The following is a 19094-nucleotide window of genomic DNA, read 5'->3' as shown; positions in this document are numbered from 1 at the left end:
GCATATCAATCCCAGAATATCAGGGGATCTCAGCCATGTTTGACTGTGGGGACTGTGTTCTTTTCTTTGAAGCCCTCGTCTCCCCCCCCGTAAACTCTATTTTGATGCCTTTTTCCAAAAAGCTCTACTTTTGTCTCATCTGACCAGAGAACATTCTTCCAAAACGTTTTTGGCTTTCTAAGGTAAGTTTTGGCAAACTCTAGCCTGGCTTTTTTATGTCTCTGGGTCAGAAGTGGGGTTTTCCTGGGTATCCTACCATAGAGTCCCTTTTCATTCAGACGCTGACGGATAGTACTGGTTGTACCCTCGGACTGCAGGACAGCTTGAACTTGTTTGGATGTTAGTCGAGGGTCTTTATCCACCATCCGCACAATCCTTTGTTGAAATCTCTCATCAATTTTTCTTTTCCGTCCACATCTTGGGAGGTTAGCCACAGTGCCATGGGCTTTACACTTATTGATGACACTCCGCACGGTAAACAAAGGAACATTCAGGTCTCACAATTTTGCTTCTCAAGTCCTCAGACAGTTCTTTGGTCTTTTCTTTTCTCCATGCACAACGTAGTACACTCACATGACAGAGGTTGAGTCAACTTTAATCCATTTTAACTGGCTGCAAGTGAGATTTGGTTATTGCCACCACCTGTTATGTGCCACAGGTAAGTAACAAGTGCTCTTAATTACACAAATTAGAGAAGCATCACATGATTTTTTCAAAGGGTGCAAATACTTTTGTCTGCACCATTTTTGTAAAATGATAATGATTTGTTTTTCCATTCTCTTGTTTTTTCGTTGTGAGCAAAATAAATGATATTACGCCCAAAGCATTTGTAATTGCAATGATTTTCTGGGAGAAATTGAGCATTATCTGGCAGAATTGAAGGGGTGCCAATACTTTTGGCCAGCACTGTATGTACTTTATATTCTCATATGTTGTTTAATACCAATAAAAATTAACAATTGAATGTTATTATTTTGATTTTTTTATTTTTGGATCCATATAAGAAAATGAAAAATCAACATTTTTAAACATTTTTTGACAGCAATTAGAGGTCCAATCCATTTGAACTGGGAGGGGTTGCTCCTTTCTGTCCGAATGGATTAGACGTCTAGTGTTGTAGGTGGAACCCTGCTAAAAAGAAAAAAATCTATCATGATAGATATGTGGTTTTTATATTACTGGTTTGGCCGGTACGTTCATATTCAATTCTTTGCCCTTTCGCTAGATGGAGTCCTCTTAGAATCGAATCGCGTTTATCGTCATCGTAACATTAAAATACAACGATATTGTGTTGCTTCCTCGTGCAAAATTAAAATAACATATATTCTAATAAAAAAAAAAAAACAATATGAAATTAATAATAGTATAAACAGGGCAGGTCGAGGGAATGTATGGTTGACCAGGACCTAAATTAAATAAATACAGTTAAATAATTAGAAGTGTCGTTTAAAATGCTAATATTCACATGAATATTACTTGTTTTTGTTTAGCCTTTCGCCCAACGTCAGCCGGGATAGGCTCCAGCACCCTGCCAAGGATAAGCAATGTTGAAAATTGATCAATTATTTTTAAAAATGATTTAACTATTTGTTTCAATTTTCATTTAATTACGGTGGGTCATTTTGGAGCCGTACAACCAAGTTTTTAACGTGTTTCGGGGCCCCAGTCCGTTCCGGTCGACCTTCTCAAGATGGCGGCGGGAACGGGACAGAGGCCGACAGGAAACGTATCCCGCTCGACGCCTGCGCAGTGGCTCTTTTGGCTCCCCTGTAAAGATGTCTGAGCAGGCGGGGAGGGAGCGGAGCGGAGGACCCCGAACCAACAGGCAGAGCCCGCGACTGCGAGCATTTAAAAGAGTCCAGGTAAGCGGAGGCGGCGCAGCGGAGCCGCTCCGACGCTACCCGGAGGCGTCGGAAGCTCCGGGCTTTGAAACGAAGCGCTCGGAAGGCTCGCGCGGCGGCCCGCTCGAGCGGGAAGGACTCGAAAGCGCGCACGGGACGAGCGGCGCTGTGGCAGGGGCGTGTCCGCCATCTTGTCTGAGAAGTGGCGCCGAAAACAGCGGCGGCTCGGTCGGACAAGATGGCAGTCGGCGAAAACGCCAGAAAGGCGGCCGTTCTCCGAGCTCGAGCCGACGCTAAAAGCCTAAAAGGCGCGCGCTCTCGACCGCTCGCTAGCTAGCTCTCTCGCTCTTTGCCGCTTTGCCTCTTTTTTCCCTCCTTCTTCTCCTCCTCCGCCTCCGTGTTTGTTCGCGAGCGAGCGGTGCATTGCGCATGCGTGTCACCATGGCGCTCATTTCTGGGGCCCGACGAGGGAAAATGCAGCGCAAACGAGCCGACGTTAGCTTTCGGAGCGGCGCTACCGCTGCCGTCGGAACCGAACCGAACAGGACCAGAACCGTTTTCGAGGGGCGCCCGAGTCGTCTGCCGCTTTCCGCCAATTCAACTCCTTTAGCTTCCTTACCTTAATGTACTACATATCTATGATCTGATGACGAGACGACTACCGTGGTGTCGAAAAGAAACGCTCATCTTTGTCACAAAACGAAAAAAAAAATTGGGAGATTATGAAATAAACACGAAATAACAGTGGAGATTAGGTCCACAAATCCCCTCAGAAATTGGTGCATAAACATGATTAAACAGGTGATTGTCGATTAGTGGGGGGATTTTTTTTTTTTTTTTTTTTTTTTTGGGAAACTGAAGACCCCCCCCCCCCCCCCCACAATAAAAGTCCTCAAATAAATTCATTTTTTTCCCAATGAAAAAAAAAAACGGAGGGACTTGTCAAAAATCCTGCAAACATTCAAAAACCAAACAGTCCAGCTGTTATAGTTCTGTTTCAGTGTCATTGATGATGCTAGACGTCCAATTGTCTGGGGTGCAATCATCCTTCTGCTTTGAATTAAAATGAGTTTGTCACGAGCAGATATCCGAAATGGATTGCACGTCTAGTACTGTTAATGGAAGCCAATAAATTAAAAACATAATTTTTTTTCTGGCCAAGATGCACCCTCCCACCAGATTATCACTAGTATATGTTCGAGCCATTTGAAGTGAGAGGTTTGGCAATGTTATGTACTATTTATATGTTCACTCGTATGTATTAGGTAGCCTTTTATTATTAGTCAAAGCAATCATGCATTCACATTCTGGATAGTTTTAACATATACCATTTGGTGTCATCAGAGTAAACTCAGTTATCTTAGTCCTTTGAAGACCACAAAGGTGTAACAAGAGCCCCCTCAGTCTACTCAAGTCTTTGATAATCAAATAAGGGGTAGTCACAGATGACCCCCAGAACTGTTAACCAATGGTTTGAATCAGTAAAGTAAACACCCACTAGATTGTAAAATGTGAGGTATATTTTAGAGTCAGATTCTGAAATGTGTGTGTCTCATTATTTAAAACATGAGACTCAGTATTTGTGTGTCGACGTTTTTTATTAAAGCCTCCAGAACAGGAAAAGAATGCGCGGTGTTGTGAGTACGAGGTCGAGAGCCAACGCCAACAGCAACGAATGCCCATTCATTCAGTCGCAGCCAACCCCCTGCTTCAAATGGATTGGACGCCTGGCACTGTCAATGCCAGTCATTGAGTAATTTTAATTTCACATGATATGGGATTATCAAAGGCTGATACTGTTTTAAAAAAAAAAAAAAAGAGTAGATTGCCGATGTCTAAAGCTGATTTTATAAGCAGACATTTGAGGCTGCTATCTTCCCCCCCCCGAAAGCACGATCATGAAAGGCAATTGATCATATTTTCATCTACTTGCTTCTGTAGGACTGTCCACCAGGTGGGGCAAAATCACAATAAAGCTCATCCAAACAGCAATCAGAAAATTTATCCTATTATGTCATTTGAGATCGGCCGGCCGATATATCGGTCGACCTTCATTAGAATGATCATCACCCAAACATTGAACATAACATTAATCCAATGATATGAGCTAGATATCGGCTGATTGCTGATATTGGGGAAAAAATATTGGTTTAACTTTAACTAACAGAATTGAAGAGAATTCAGTTTTCTTGTCTTTGCGCTGCTACTTGTGTTCTGGTCGACTTTGGACACACAGGAAGAAAGAAAGAACAGAGTTTACTAGGTAGAGTGTCTAGCACTGAGCCAGTACGGTTCATGGCAGAGGAACAAGAATATGCGGGCGCGAGTAATGAAAGCGAGTCAAAGTCTGGTGCGTCTGTTTAGGTGGCAGGTGCTAGCAGCGTCGGAGATGTCCAGTGACAGCCAGGCGTCGCTGAAGGGGGAGGCGGCGGTGCACTCGTCGGCCGCCTCGCAAGGCCCGCCACTCTCGCCGGCCACCGCCAAAGCGCCCGAACTGCCAGGTGAAGCACCCGTAGGTGTAAGTCCACGTCTGGCCCGCCGCCTTCGACTGAGCCGAGGCCTTCTTTGCTGTCCTCCTCAGATGAGCTGATCCAGGCGGGTTGGTCCAAGTGCTGGTCCCGGCGGGAGAACCGGCCCTATTACTTCAACAGGTTCACCAACCAGAGTCTGTGGGAAGTGCCCGTGTTGGGCCAGCACGACGTCATCGTGAGTGCCAAATTTCTTGCCTTTTCCATTTCTTTATTCAGTTCAACGTTGATGGATTATGTCAACATTTATGAAATTTGTATCAATAAATACTGAAATATTTCATGTCACATAAATATACTTTATTTGGGATGTTTATGATTTGGAAAAAATCTAACAATGAAAAGCTTGATTTATTTGATTAAAAATTGTAAAGAATAAATAAAAATGTAATCAATAAAAAATGAAATTAAGAATTGGAAATGTGTTCAGATTTGAATAGAAGAAATATATACTGCAATCTCAACATATTGAATGACATACTATGTAATTCTTCATGTTTTTGTCCACTTCATTCATATTTGCTTTTGGATTTATTTAAAAATTTATTTCACATTTTATTTATCTTGGTGTTTATTTCAGTTTGTACTGTATTCTTGTTTTATTTCAACATTTACTTACAAAGTTTACGAATTGGAGAAAATAATTGACAAATTAAAGATTTATTTCATATATTTGATGAATGTTGAAATTTCAAATGTAATGAATAAAAATAGGAAATTAAAAAATCATAAAGAACATTTGCGTGAATTATTAAATTAAGAAATACATACAGGGATGTAAACTTATTGAATGACACTTCATTCTTTCTGTAGAGATTGTTGTACGTCGTTCTGGATATTTATATTTTTAGCATTTATGCAATGAAAAAAATATGAAAGGATTATATTTTTTGTAAGTAAAGAAAAAATGCAATGAAAAAAAATCTGTACCAATTGATGTAATCCCATGAACAATGGAAAGTATAACTATACTGTAAATTAAAATGAAGACTATGAGCACCTATTGATGTATTTTTGTCTGTTGTGACACAGTCGGATCCTTTAGGCCTGAACGCAGCGCCAGCAGAGGGCGGCGATGCTAACCTGGGCAATGGGCAGAGGAAGAGGCGGAGCTCCGAGGAGCAGGCGGGCGGGCCCAACAGCCTGAAACGCGCCAAGGTGAGTGTTAGCGCAGGCGCTCTGCCGCTCGACTGCACCGGTCTTCTCAAGGCAGATGCCTGTCTGTCCGTCCCTTTCAGGCCGAGCCCACTACGCCCATCTCACCCGGCGCCCCCGGCGTCAAACCCTGGAGTGATGACAAACAAGGCGCCACCCCCGCACAGGCCGCGGCCAGCCCCGCCCCTGCTCCTTACAGGCCGGCCGTGTAAGTTGTCCTCGCTGATACTGTGTATATAAGGCTAGCTTCGATCATTCACCCATCCTATTCAAAATGAATTGATGTCTAGGGCCGTCAATGGCAGCCAACAAATCAACATGGGCACTATTCTAGTGAAAAATTTTGGTAGCAACCTGTTGATTCATTTATTAAACATAGAATATAATATGGACGAGCTAACGTTTGCTGCCACTGTACCATAGCAGCTCTTGCCATCTCACCACGTTGTTTTTGCCTTATACAAGCATTGGTTGTAAGTCATATTCTTCCCTTTTGATATTCATGATCATTATATAGTATACGTATTGGAGATGTATGTGTTTCGTATTTTGTTTTTATTTGTGGCAAAATGTGATTACATTTTTTCATTGCTTGCAAGCTGTACTACCGCTTGCTATTCAAATTGACATTGATTGTTTTTAGTTTTACAAAAAAGTATCAGTGCTCTTGTCAAGAGAAAGGTGGCCACAGTAAAGCAATTTCAACTTTACTTCACTTATATCGGTATCGGATTTTTGGAGTTGGAAAATATTGGGATATCTGCTATTGGTTAAAAGTCCTTATCGGACAACTCTAGTTACAACGTTGGACGCTTTTAACCAAACTTTTTTATGTTTTGCCAATATATTTCATAAACGGTATCATTTAAAAGCAGGCACAGTATGAAGTATGTACCAGACCTTAAATACGATAAAAATAATTTCGGGTAAATGCATTAAAGTACAGTATTTTAATCAATAGCCATGTGAACGCAGCCAACATCTTTACTCCTTCAAAACATTGCCACCCACAGGTAACATAGCGCAACTGCAAGCTTTTAAAGCAGAACTGAGAGGTAGATAGCATATAGATGGGAGGGCGATGGTGGTCCTAACGTCAGTGTCGTCAAGCAGCAAAAATCAAGGCGGGTAGTTCATTTTTCGTTTACGTTTGGTTTGAAAACAAAATTATCCCACACCATGACTGGGGCATTTGGCTTGTAAATAAACATTTTCCATCTCTTTTTATCTATCCAACTCTGCTCATTGTTGTGACCCATCTGCGCGCGCGGCCTCGGCTCCGCTACCCTCCGTTAAATGACTGACAGGAAGACATTCTCTCTGGAAATGTGGAACGAACATACGGAGATGTGGAACGAACATACAAAGATGTTAATAAAAACAAAGCAAGACCTCGACGAAATCTTTATTTCGAAGTTTTATTTATCGCACATAGGAATATGATCGACCACATTTTTATTGACTTATTGCTTAGCGCGATTCATGACAGGCTTAATTGTCACATTCCTAGTTGGGAGTCGTTAGTGTAGTAAATGACTCACTATAGCAAGATGTAGGAGTGGGAACCTCTTGGTACCTCACGATACGATACGATTTGCGATACAAAGCTCACGATAACGATGATCTGACAATATGGCGATACAACGATCATCGATACAGGAAATCATTCTAGGATATTCTACAAACAACTAATAAAAAGAAAAACAAGCTTCTGCTGTGAATTGGAATGACTTCATCACTAGTAGACGTTCGATCCGTTTAAAGTGGGAGGGATGCCACCCAGTGTTAACTGAGACACTATTATGGTGAAAGATTTTGGTAGCAACTTGTTTGTTCCTTTTTAATTTTTTCTTTTTTTAAACATTGAAACCTTTTTAAAACGATATCTCGATTCTTGGCAGGAGCATATTTTGTAACACCCCTTGCAAGATGGCCGCCGGTCAGTTACACCAACGACTCTGCCTGTCAACATTGAGCTTACATACATAGCATACAGTCCTCACTGTGCTCCATCTTTAGCTTTCACAAACATAGGTTCACCTCTTTGAGTCATTTTACCATTTGTTTGAAGTGAAAGCCTTTGGAATGTTGACTGGCTGTGCTGTCCCATGGCTTTAGTGTCTACTGGGACCTGGATGTCCAGACGAACGCAGTGATCCGAGAGCACTCCCCTGCCGAGCACTTGCCCCCGCACCCTGAGATCGAGCTGCAGCGAGCCCAGCTGGTCACCAAACTGAGGCAGCACTATCATGAGCTCTGCCACCAGCGAGAAGGTAAGAACAGGGAGGCGACCGGAAAAGACCCAACTTAGTGCGCCCATTCCCGGCAGGCATCGATCCGCCTCGGGAGTCCTTCAACCGCTGGCTGCTGGAGAGGAAAGTGACAGACAAAGGTCAGGATCCCGTGCTGCCCAGTGACTGCCGCCCCGTCATCTCGCCGTCCATGTTCAGGGAGGTGATGAACGACATCCCCATCAGGTGGGTGGTTCAGTCGGATCGCCCGCCTGGCGTTGCCTTGACCTTTTGCGCGCTGTCCGTCAGGCTGTCTCGGATCAAATATAAGGAGGAGGCCCGCAAGCTCCTCTTCAAATATGCCGAAGCGGCCAAGAAGATGATGGACTCCAGGTACCAGCCGCCCATCACGCTAATAATGAATCTAGATCTAACGTTGAGGCCTTTTGCTGCCTTCAGGAATGCCAGTCCAGAGAGCAGGAAAGTGGTCAAGTGGAACGCCGAAGACACCATGAGCTGGTTGCGCAGGGACCACTCGGCCAGCAAGGAGGACTACATGGTAGAGCCGCTCACCGACTCTTTCTCTGCTCTTTTTCTCAATTTTCCATTCATGCCGACTATAGACATTCTAATTTTACAGGCTGAAGGCCTGTCAATTCCCCACTCTGGTTGTTCTTGCCACTAACTTTAAAGTCCTGCTCCTCCGTCATTCGTGCAACTTGATAGCTGTTTAGCATGGGGCAGTATCTATCGATGCGTGGAGCCGGATTTTTAATTTTTTTTTGTATTAAGGCTGGATTGAGTGCGAATTTATTTGTGCCTGTGTTACCTGTAGGTTAGCCAATAGCAGGTGTGCAATCAATATTTGGCTCTGTTGATGAGTGTATCTGGCTCTCTGCCAACCTGTAATCTTAAATGTGGACCGACTACCTCGCCTGACATGAATTAATTGATCTTGGACACTTCAAACTTATGTCGCAATAATATGCTTCAATTCGGGGCCACTGTTGCAGATTACGCTGAGACGGCATTACAGAGCTCGTCTTCTAAGACTTGTAGCTGTTTGCTTTTTTTGCTGTCAAATTGTCACCACTTCCAAGAGAGCGAGAATCACGAAATGCCTGCTCCAAGAGGCTTCACTTGTTTCGGCCACTTTTAAGCATACGTCCCCCTTGGTGTGGTTTCCACCTTCAGGAAATATACGAGACACAACAGCACACTATGTTTCCGTGGTGACTGCGCAACTGAGCAACGATTGTAACAACCCAGGCAACGATGCGGACTTTAGCTTTATTATGTTTTAATTTTACACCCTCATCACTCTACAGCACTGTTTTTTTACAGATTAAATAAAGACTATGCAAGGCACGTTAGCCATGCATCGGCGGTCATAATTAATAGAAACCTAGCCATCCACAGGGCTAAAGTTATGTTAGCAAGGTACAGTTAAATCTTATTCATTAGCGCTGAGAAGTCTACTGCTTTAAGATGGCGGCTGTTTACTAACGCCAGGAGTCGTTGTCATTTTGCATCCAGTTGTTTGTACATGTGCTAATGCCGCTGAGGCTGTCGTTTCGCGTCTCGTTAAATATTCATGTGATATCTATGAGACACATCAGACGCTACCACCTTAGTTAGCATCATTAGGGCGTAGTTTGTAGCAACGTTGGCATAGTTTGTAGCGGCTGTCGGCTATTCTTCCTCTACGCACGTGACGTCAGCGCGTTGTTCCGCATTAAAATAGTCCGGGCAAAACGTGATGCTTAGACTTGGCAAAATTAAACGATTCCTCGAGGCGAATAAAATTACTCGGATCAATTTTTAAACTCGAGTTACTCGAGTATTCGTTTCAGCTCTAATATATATGTATAAGGCCTGCAAAATATATCGTTTGAATATCGCCATCACGATGTACACGTGTGCAATAGTCACATCAAACGACGTACGATTTTTTTTTTTTTTTTTCCTAATGTTGAACACACAAACTTGTTTTGCTTCACAAAAGTAGCAAGTGTGCAGGGACATGGCCTCCTGAATCCCTCTTATATACCCTACCCACCGACGTCACAAAACCACGTGCTCGTAGTGTGGTTCCGCCCACTTGTCCGTCATTTTGTCTCTGTATTAGCATTGTTTTCAATTGATCGAGGAATTTAAAATGCATTTCATGGAAGACCCGGTGCTTTCTGATGCCGTAAACTCACTGGATGTGTTGCATAAAAGGCGTTATGTGGAAAAGCTTCGTTCTATACAGTCGCCAGATCCATATTTGATGCCCAAATCGATGTTTTTCGACCCACTGTCTTCGCCCTGTCTGCCTGACATCTGCTACGCTGATATTTACAATTATCTTGTCCACACAAAATCAGCCTATTCTCACGAAAATTTGAAAAACTTCAAGAGCTTGGAGGCTTATAAATACTTCGTTGCTGGTTGGGTGAAACAGGTCCTCGTCCACGAAAATTCGGCAGGAATCTATCTTGTGCTTGGAAAGGTGAGTTACGAAATTTTCAATTCAAAATCTTTTGTTATTGCTAACATCCACTGTCAAGTCTATTGTATTTCATGTCGTTTGTCAATGGAGTTAAGGCTTTTAATGTTTATATGGTGTAGCGATAGCACTCTCACTACATACATACGTGTATGTTGTCGGCGATTAGCCTAGCAATGATCTTAATTGTGGTTATTTGTCAGCCCCGTAGACGAGGCCAGTTTCTTTCACTTGGTACCAGCTAAATATTATTCAAAAAATAACGATGTTGGAAGAAAGGGAAGTCACAAACATCTTGAATTTGAAACTACGTCGTACTACGTCGTATGTTGTCGGCGATTAGCCTCGCAATGATCTTAATTGTGGTTATTTGTCAGCCCCGTAGACGAGGTCAGTTTCTTTCACTTGGTACCAGCTAAATATTATTCAAAAAATAACGATGGTGGAAGAAAGGGAAGTCACAAACATCTTGAATTTGACACTATGTTGTACTACGTCGTGTGTTGTCGGCGATTAGCCTCGCAATGATCTTAATTGTGGTTATTTGTCAGCCCAAAACCCTCTAAGTATATCTTAAATGCATCTTACCGGATATAAAATGACTACTACATAGTCTGTGGTGATTTTTTGGTGCCCAGTTTTCACGTCGAATTGCAGCCGTCCATTTCGCTCTCCTCTTTGGATCCCTCGGAATACGGTAAAACTTCAAGTCTCTCCTTCCATCTTCTCTGTTAGTGCAACCAACAGCCACACACGCCTTCACCATTTTGATTATTAATGTTAAGGAGCAGAAAAACACGCCGTAAATAGGAGAAATGTACGTAGCCGTAACAGGTTAACACTATGTTTTGACGGACAAGTGGGCTTTACCATTCAGGAGAGCGGAGTTGTGACGTCACGTGGGTAGGGTCTATATACAGCAATTTTACATTCACAGATGAACCCCCTTAGCCTTGATTAAACGGTATTACAGGGATATGAATACAATGTGGTCATGTTGAGTCAACCGGTCCTCCCAAACAGCTATTCAAATCATCAGGTGAAAGTCTTACAGTTTTACGATCGCAATCTATCTGAAACCTCCAAAAAGTTGCAATGTCAGTTTTTTTAATAATGTCTACAATATGGAAATATTTTACATTTGGATGTGATTTTTTTTTCTCCTTAATACGCGGACATTGTACAGGTATCTTGATGAGTAGTCTGTATCAGCTGATCCTCAAAATCGGGTGCAAAAATGTATCATCGGGACAAATCTAGATTTTATTTACGTTCAGTTAACGTAAATGTTTTGCATATAAGTTATATAGAACGATAATTACCTTGGCCGTACAGGAGCATTCGATTTTAGTCGCGATGCGAATTTGCTGACAAATGAAGGAAATCTCCGCCCATCTCAGGACCGTCTGGAGCACCTCCGCCAGCAGTGCGGCCCTCATGTTACAGCGGTGGCGAAAGACTCTGTGGAGGGTATCTGCTCCAAGATCTACCAGCTGTCGTGCGAGTACAGCAGACGCCTTCGCCACACGCACCTGGGCCTGCTGCAGGACCCGCCCACAGGTACGTCGCGCATGTAAGTGCTCCGCCCACCCGGCGCGGAAGGTCACCGCCACTTTTTCTATGTTCAGAGGCATCAGAGGAGGAGGGGGCAGCGGCAGCTTCGGCAACTCTGGCGGCGGACCCGTCCCCGACGCCGTCTCGACTGGTGTACTGCTACCCGCTAAGGTTGGCGCGGCCATCGCCACCTCTGCCACGGGTGGAGCTTCACTTTGAGAACGACGTAGCCTGTCTGCGCTTTCGAGGGGAGATGGTCAAAGTCAACAGGGGACACTTCAGCAAGCTGGTCAATACTCAACTACGTCACTTTTGCACTCTTGACAACTTGCATTTCTCCAGTACAGGCTTCCCGCGGGCTCTAAATACATTGGCTGCCATTGACGGCGCAACAGTTGATGACCAATCTGTTTGAGCCGGAAGGCTAGCAGCAAAGGAATGAATGAATGTTCATTCACTGCCACCCTCCCACTTCAAATGGATTGGACGTCTACTAGCGCAAAATTCATTGGTGGGAGGGTGCATCTTGGCAAGAGGAAGGACAGATTTTGATTAACTCATTGGCTGCCATTGATGGTGATAGAGGTCTAATCATTTTGGAGTGGGAGGGTTGGCAAGGAATGAAAAACAGCCATTTGCTACCGACATCCCACTTCAAATGGATTGGACGTCACTAGTGATGAACTACTTTCAATTCACTTTTGAAGTATGAAAAGAGCTTTCATCACCCCTACCATGGCTTCAGGGCAGCCATGTTGGTAGGGGCGACGTTAAAATGAAGTCCTAACTAGGGCAGTCCCAAACGACTATTTTTGTCCCGATTAGTCAGCCGACTATTATTACGTTTAATCGACTAATTTATATATATGTATTTTTTTAACCAATTTAGCAATGAAATTTTTGTTGACACTTATTAATTCATAAAAAAAACATTTTGTAACACTTAAATTCTTTCTTAAAGTACAAATAAACACATAAATAACAAAAATAAATCGTAAATAAACAATGAAGTCCAATGCTAATTGCAGTAACAAGTGCAAAAGAATGGAATGTAAACAGATTCAGAACACTGTCTTTGCCTTTCCAACATGATTCAAAACAATTCTTTAAAAAAAGCTAGCATTAATATGATAGTATACTACTATTAGTATATATAATAGTATTGTTCATTGCAATCAGATTTTTCAAAAAGGGTGTCACTTTAAAGCTATTCTTAGTGTAAAATCTGAATTCTGATGTATGTGGGATTAACTTCAGAAATTGTTATTTATATGACGAACATGACGTGTTTTTTTTTTTTTTTTTTTTTTTTTTAATGTTCCCGGGAAGTACGTTCGCTAAACCGCTAACCGTAAGCTTTACAATCTGCAGGAAAAAAAAGCACTTTTCGTCATTGCATGTGGTGTCAATATTTTTTTTTCCTCGTTTGCAAATGCTGTAACGAGCGATTTTTCATGTTGGAAGTGTCACTTTTTAACCGCAAGTTTACTTTTTTCGGAAGTGTCACTTTTTAACCGCAAGTTTACGTTTTGCGGAAGACTGCCAATGTTTTATAGCTGGCTAAAGTAGGTTGTCTTTTTTCCCCCATTAGCCTCAATGTAACAATAACGTTTACAGTGTTTCATATCGATGTGTTTCCTTATTTTGTATGTCTGAACTTTAATTCTACAGCGTGTTGACGACCAATTCACATCTGTGAAAAGAACTGGAGTCTCATATGCCATCAGCACGCACAAATGTATGCACGCACGCACTCGGCGATAAAACACAGTCATGTAATTTCCCACCCTCATTTTTATTTAGTAATAAATATTAATTGATTTCTTGCATACAGCGACCGGCTTATTAACTTCAATAAAAAATGTCATTAGTTAGTTAGATGGACTTGCGATCTGCAAGCTTGTTGTCTCCTGTTGTCTTCCAAAATTACAACGAGGTGACGGCGCTTTAGGTGTTCGTCACGGTTGACATGCAGCCAAGCTTGGCATTGAAGAGACAGGACACAACAGTGTACCCTCCTTTGTTTTGTTGAAATAAGTCAATGTTGCGGCCACTCTGGTGCGCTTTTTTGGCTTTGTGCCGTTTTCCCCTATTGCACACCGAGCGTCTGCGACTCTCAACTTTCCACGGATATATTTTTTAACCCTTCATTAACCGCCAATGTGATGTTATGCTCGTCGACGCATTCACGTCATCGAAGATGTCGACTAGTCGGGACAGCTCTACTCCTAACTAATTTCACAACCGATTTTTATTTTATCAATGTCATAGCCTCTACTATTTACTCAGTGGATGCATTCTGCCACTCTCCCACTTGTAGAAAAGCAGTTATAGTATTGAAAAGAGTGTTCTGCTTAATTTCTTTTATTTAGGAGCTGCTGTACAGGTACGGCTGTATCGACGACTCTCGCTTTGAAAAGTTCCTGTCCAGAGTTTGGTGCTTGCTCAAACGATACCAGGTGAGCCAGCCCACGGATCCCGGCGAAACACCGGGATGTCACTTGACCGGCCGCCGCTTGTGCGCGCGCCCGCAGGTGATGTTCGGCGGCGCGGCCAACGAGGGTACTGGCCTCCAGGGGGCGTTGCCGGTACCAGTCTTCGAGGCTTTGAATCGGCACTTTGGCGTTTCCTTCGAGTGTTTCGCCTCGCCTCTCAACTGCTACTTCAAACAGTTCTGCTCCGCCTTCCCCGACACAGACTGCTACTTTGGATCGCGAGGGTGAGAATCGGCCTGTCGGTAGCCTGCCCGATCATGCCAACCCAGATATTCACTCACTCGGCACGTTTCGGCAGGCCCTTCCTGTCTTTCCGTCCCGTCAGTGGCTCCTTCGAAGCCAACCCGCCGTTTTGCGAAGAGCTGATGGACGCCATGGTGACGCACTTTGAGGTGACTCAGACGGCGCTTTCCCCGACTCTGCCATCGGCTCTAAAAGGCATAATTTCGGGAAAAAAAATAATGCAAAAGGCTTGTGGTACAAGTCGTACGCTGCCACGCTCCCAGTTGAAACTGATTGAACATCTATTAGTGATGAACTCATTAATGGGATTGTAATCTTGACCAGTAATCTAATTTTTGAACTCCGGCAGGACCTCCTGGAGCAGTCGAGCGAGCCGCTGTCCTTCGTGGTCTTCGTCCCCGAGTGGCGAGACCCGGTGACACCGGCGTTGGCCCGCATGGAGGCGAGTCGCTTCCTGCGCCACCAGATGAGCGTGCCCGCCTACGAACACGAGTACCGATCAGGAAGTCAGCACATCTGCAAAAGGTGGCTTTGACACTTAACCACTTCATAGAGTTGTACCTGACCACCCAAATTTGACAGTGACAGACAAACCAGAGTTGCTTTTAAAAATCAACTCCCTGACTACACTTAAACATAGTGGTATAACTCTATTTGCAGGGCAAGTGATGATAATTTCTAGTGCTGCAACGATTAATCGATTAACTCGAGTATTCGATAAGAAAAAAATATTCGAATTAAATTTTGTTGCTTCGAGTATTCGTTTAATTAAAGTGGCATTGTAATGGTTTATTTTGAAAGTGTTTACATTTAGTTTTATAGATTAGGGTGGGAACACTGCCCTCTGGTCTGCCTCATTTTACATGGCTGAATCCAACTGCTCCCTGTTAAGACCAACGTAAGTTTTTGTTTGGGGTAATGTTTTTTAATGCAGTCGTAATTTAGTTTATAGGTATATTTAGTCATTTTTTTGTGGGAATATGAGTCCTAACCATTCGTTAGTATTTTATAGCATTTAAGCTAGCGGACTGTTGTACATAGATCCTCATTTATTTTTTTATACCAGTTGAGGCTTATCCCAGGTATTTTAATTTTTCATGTTCCTTATCGGATTACTCGATTATTTGAAATAACTAGTTCATTGATTAATCGACTACTAAAATAATCGATAGCTGCAGCCCTGCTAATTTCAAACCAAGTTTAATACCTTTTAAATAAGAATTAATGCAATTTTTATGGTCCTATCGGGGCATTCCTGAATCACTTAAGGTACATTTTTTTATCATTTCCTGTTGATTTTGGTCACTTCCTTTTGATTTTGGGAATTTCGGGGTCACATCCTGTTTGTATTAGGTTACTTCCTGCTTATTTGGGGGAATTTTCATACATTTTCATTTACTCGAATCGGATTAGGGACATTTAAATGTGTTGCAGAGTAAATTGTAGGAGATGAAAAACAGGCTTGCCAAGATGGTACTTTCAACAGGGCTTAAATACAAATACGAAATAAAATTCTGGGGTGTTACTTCAAACTATGCAGAACTGCACCTTCATTTAAAAATAAATTAAAATACCCGAGCCTTGGCTCAAACGGTATAAAAAAATTAGAATCTAAGTGCAACAAATGAGCAATTGGCTAACTTGCATAGCAAAAGTCCGCTAGCTTAAATGCTATAAAATGCTAACTTTTTTTTTTTTTTTAAACAATTAACAAATTGTTCATTTTTTTAAACAATTAACAAATTGTTCAACATATTCCAGCAAAAACTGCTAAATATACCAATAAACTAAATTACGAATGCAAAAAAAAAAGTTAGCTCAAACGAAAATGTACCTTATGTTGGTCTTAACAGGGAGCAGCTGGATTCAGCCATGTTAAATTAGTTACAGTGGGGAGAACAAGTATTTGATACACTGCCAATGGGTTTTCCCATTGGCAGTGACTGTATGACTGTGTGTCATATTCACTGTTGCCACTAGAGGTTAGTGTATTCGCCCAAATCAATAAAACTAAATGCAAAGACTTTCGCCCAAATCAATAAAACTAAATGCAAAGACTTTCAAAACAAACCATTACAACGCCATTGTTAATTAAACAAATACTCGAAGCTGCAAAATTTGATTCGAAGCTTTTTTTCCTAATTGAATTACTCCAGTTAATCGATTAATCGTTGCAGCACTAATATCAGGTTGTTGGGGGCATTTCTGGGTCACTTCCTGTTAAAGATGTCCCCAATCCAAACGCTCAATTGAAAACCAGGCTGATCATGTCATTTTTCAGAGGATCGGAATAGGGGGGTGCTGCCTTTAAATATGTGTTGTTTTTGTCTTAAACGTTTATTGTTGTGCGGCAGGGAGGAGATGTACTACCGGGCGGTCCACGGCACGGCGGTTCTCTTCCTGCAGAATGCGGCCGGCTCGACCAAATGGGCACCCACGCCGGAGCGGCTGGCCGAGCTGGCGGCGTCCTACCGCCCTTCGCGTGCCGCACAACCACCGGCCTCGCCGGGCCCCGCCCAGCCACCGGCCGACGCCCCCTCCAAGGCTGCCGGCCACGACGACAACAACAATGACGGCGGTGGGGCCAGCCCGCGAGACAAGATGAAGGAGAGGCCGTAGCGCCCGCGGGCTCGTTCCGGACCCGTCAGACTTTCCGAATTTTCGTCCAGTCGTGCGACGACAAATGCTATTTCTGACATTTTGCGTTCGCCCGCTCGCCGTCATGTACATAATGTACAGTCAAGGTAACGCCCGTCGCAGGCTTTTTATTTAACGTCATTTGCGTATCTTACTCTTGACCCTAGTTTGTTGGAAACTAAACCAAAGCGTTGTTCGCTCATTGAATGCCATTGACGGCACTGACTTTGATGGGATTGTCACCCCTACCAACATGGCCGCCTTGCTGGGCAATGAAAGGTCTTTTCATGCCTCTGCAATCAATTCTTTCCAATTGTCCTTCTGATGTGAATTTCAATGACTTTATCACTCGTAAATGTCCAATCCAATTGAAGCGGGAAGGTTGGCAGCAAATGAATCAACGGCCATTCTCTGGACGCTTACTAGTGATATACTCGTTGGTATAAGGGTGCGGCTTGGCCAGTGGAAGAACCAGTTTGGCTGTGATTGACGGCGATAGACATCCAATCAATTTGTAGCTGAAGGGTAGGCAGCGAATGAACGAACGCTGCCAACTTCCTGCTTAATATGGGTTGGACGTCTACTAGTGATAAATTCATTGATGGGAAAGGGCACATCTTGGCCAGAGGAAGAACATTTTTTGTTTTTAAATTATTGGTTGCTATTGAGGGCAATAGACGTTCAATTCATTTGAAGTGGGACGTTCTGTGGTGCAAGCCTCTCTGCTTTAAATGGATTGGATGTTAAACTATTTAATCAACCCATTTTTGCCTGAATTTACATTTAACAAATCTACAATTAAGTCATTAAAATAGTAATGAAATATATAAAGAAATTCAGAACATAGTAAATAAAAAAAATAGATGTAAATATAAATTTTAAATTCCGACATTTTAAAAATATTATTTTTTATCTATCAGTGATTATAATTTTCAGCTGTATTTTCGTTTTTTCCCCATATAAAGTATTTTTTTTAAATACTAATGTATTCCTCAAATACTTTACGATGAAGTGCAAGTTTTAATTTCATTCATTCGCTAATAGGTCTCCCACTTCAAATGGAAGGGCATCTGGCACAGTCAATGGCATCCACTGAGCAAATGGATGCTTTGACAATGAGGGAAAAAAAGTTGAGAAATAAATGAGTTTTGACCTCATTTGATTGACTTCTTTATATGGATTGGACTTCTGTCACCGTCAATGGCAGTGAATGGTTTTTTTTTTTAATGTTGTCAACGTCCTCACCCATGCTGAAGTCAGTAGGCAATCCAGTGACCTTCCCCCGTTTTGTGGTTATGTTCCTCAGTCCGTCAACTCTCTTTTGACCTCAAAAGTGTCGTCGTACAGGACAAACTGAGGACGAGTGGAACAATATGCAAAAATATTTGCCCATCGTAGCGCTCCCTTGATTCTCTTCGTCTTTTTGCGATTTTTTTTTTTTTTTTTTTTTTTTTTGGAAACAATATGTGTTTTTTTTGTTTTGTTGTTTTTTGCTAAAATGGGACGATGGACCTTTTTCTGCTTGTCTAAAAATTGATTGGGACGTGTTTCAGGAGAAATGAAGAGCAGTCCGGTCAGCGGTGGGCGACTATTTTTAATCCCGCCAAAGACACTCGTTGGTCTTTCTTGGGCCGAGTGGACTGGAGAATGTACATAAACAAAAGACACAATGCAGTTTAACTCCCAGTAAAGTTCTATTCCATCCTTTCCAACTTGTCCTCATTTTATGTGCTTCTTTATTATGTCCAAAGGCGTCCCAAAATTCAATTCACAATAATTGAAAAATATAGGTAAAAATAAAAGTTTTTAAAAGTATAGAAAATATTGAAAATATAAAAATGTACATTTAAAAAAATGTTTCAAATCGAGGAATTTCTCCTTTTTATATTTTCAAAAGATATTTTAGGTTTTCTATTGGA

At 42.4% G+C, this 19094-nt stretch overlaps 1 protein-coding gene across 1 annotated transcript; it reads left to right on the top strand.

The window, feature by feature from the left end:
- Positions 1–1704: 1704 nt before the first annotated feature.
- pcif1 (phosphorylated CTD interacting factor 1) lies at positions 1705–18882 on the top strand. The gene is made up of 16 exons (XM_057846761.1): positions 1705–1862; positions 4206–4342; positions 4423–4547; positions 5402–5527; positions 5608–5732; positions 7643–7797; positions 7854–8001; positions 8065–8148; positions 8215–8314; positions 11647–11806; positions 11875–12089; positions 14173–14259; positions 14335–14519; positions 14594–14687; positions 14888–15063; positions 16893–18882. The coding sequence occupies exons 2-16, from the start codon at positions 4231–4233 to the stop codon at positions 17155–17157; spliced, it is 2157 nt and encodes a 718-aa protein (XP_057702744.1). The 5' UTR covers positions 1705–1862; positions 4206–4230; the 3' UTR covers positions 17158–18882.
- The last annotated feature ends 212 nt before the right edge of the window (positions 18883–19094 follow it).

The sequence above is a fragment of the Corythoichthys intestinalis genome, chromosome 9 (assembly GCF_030265065.1).
Source record: "Corythoichthys intestinalis isolate RoL2023-P3 chromosome 9, ASM3026506v1, whole genome shotgun sequence".
Lineage (NCBI taxonomy): Eukaryota > Metazoa > Chordata > Actinopteri > Syngnathiformes > Syngnathidae > Corythoichthys > Corythoichthys intestinalis.
Note: the sequence above shows the minus strand (reverse complement) of the source record. Positions and strands in the feature narration are given on the sequence as shown.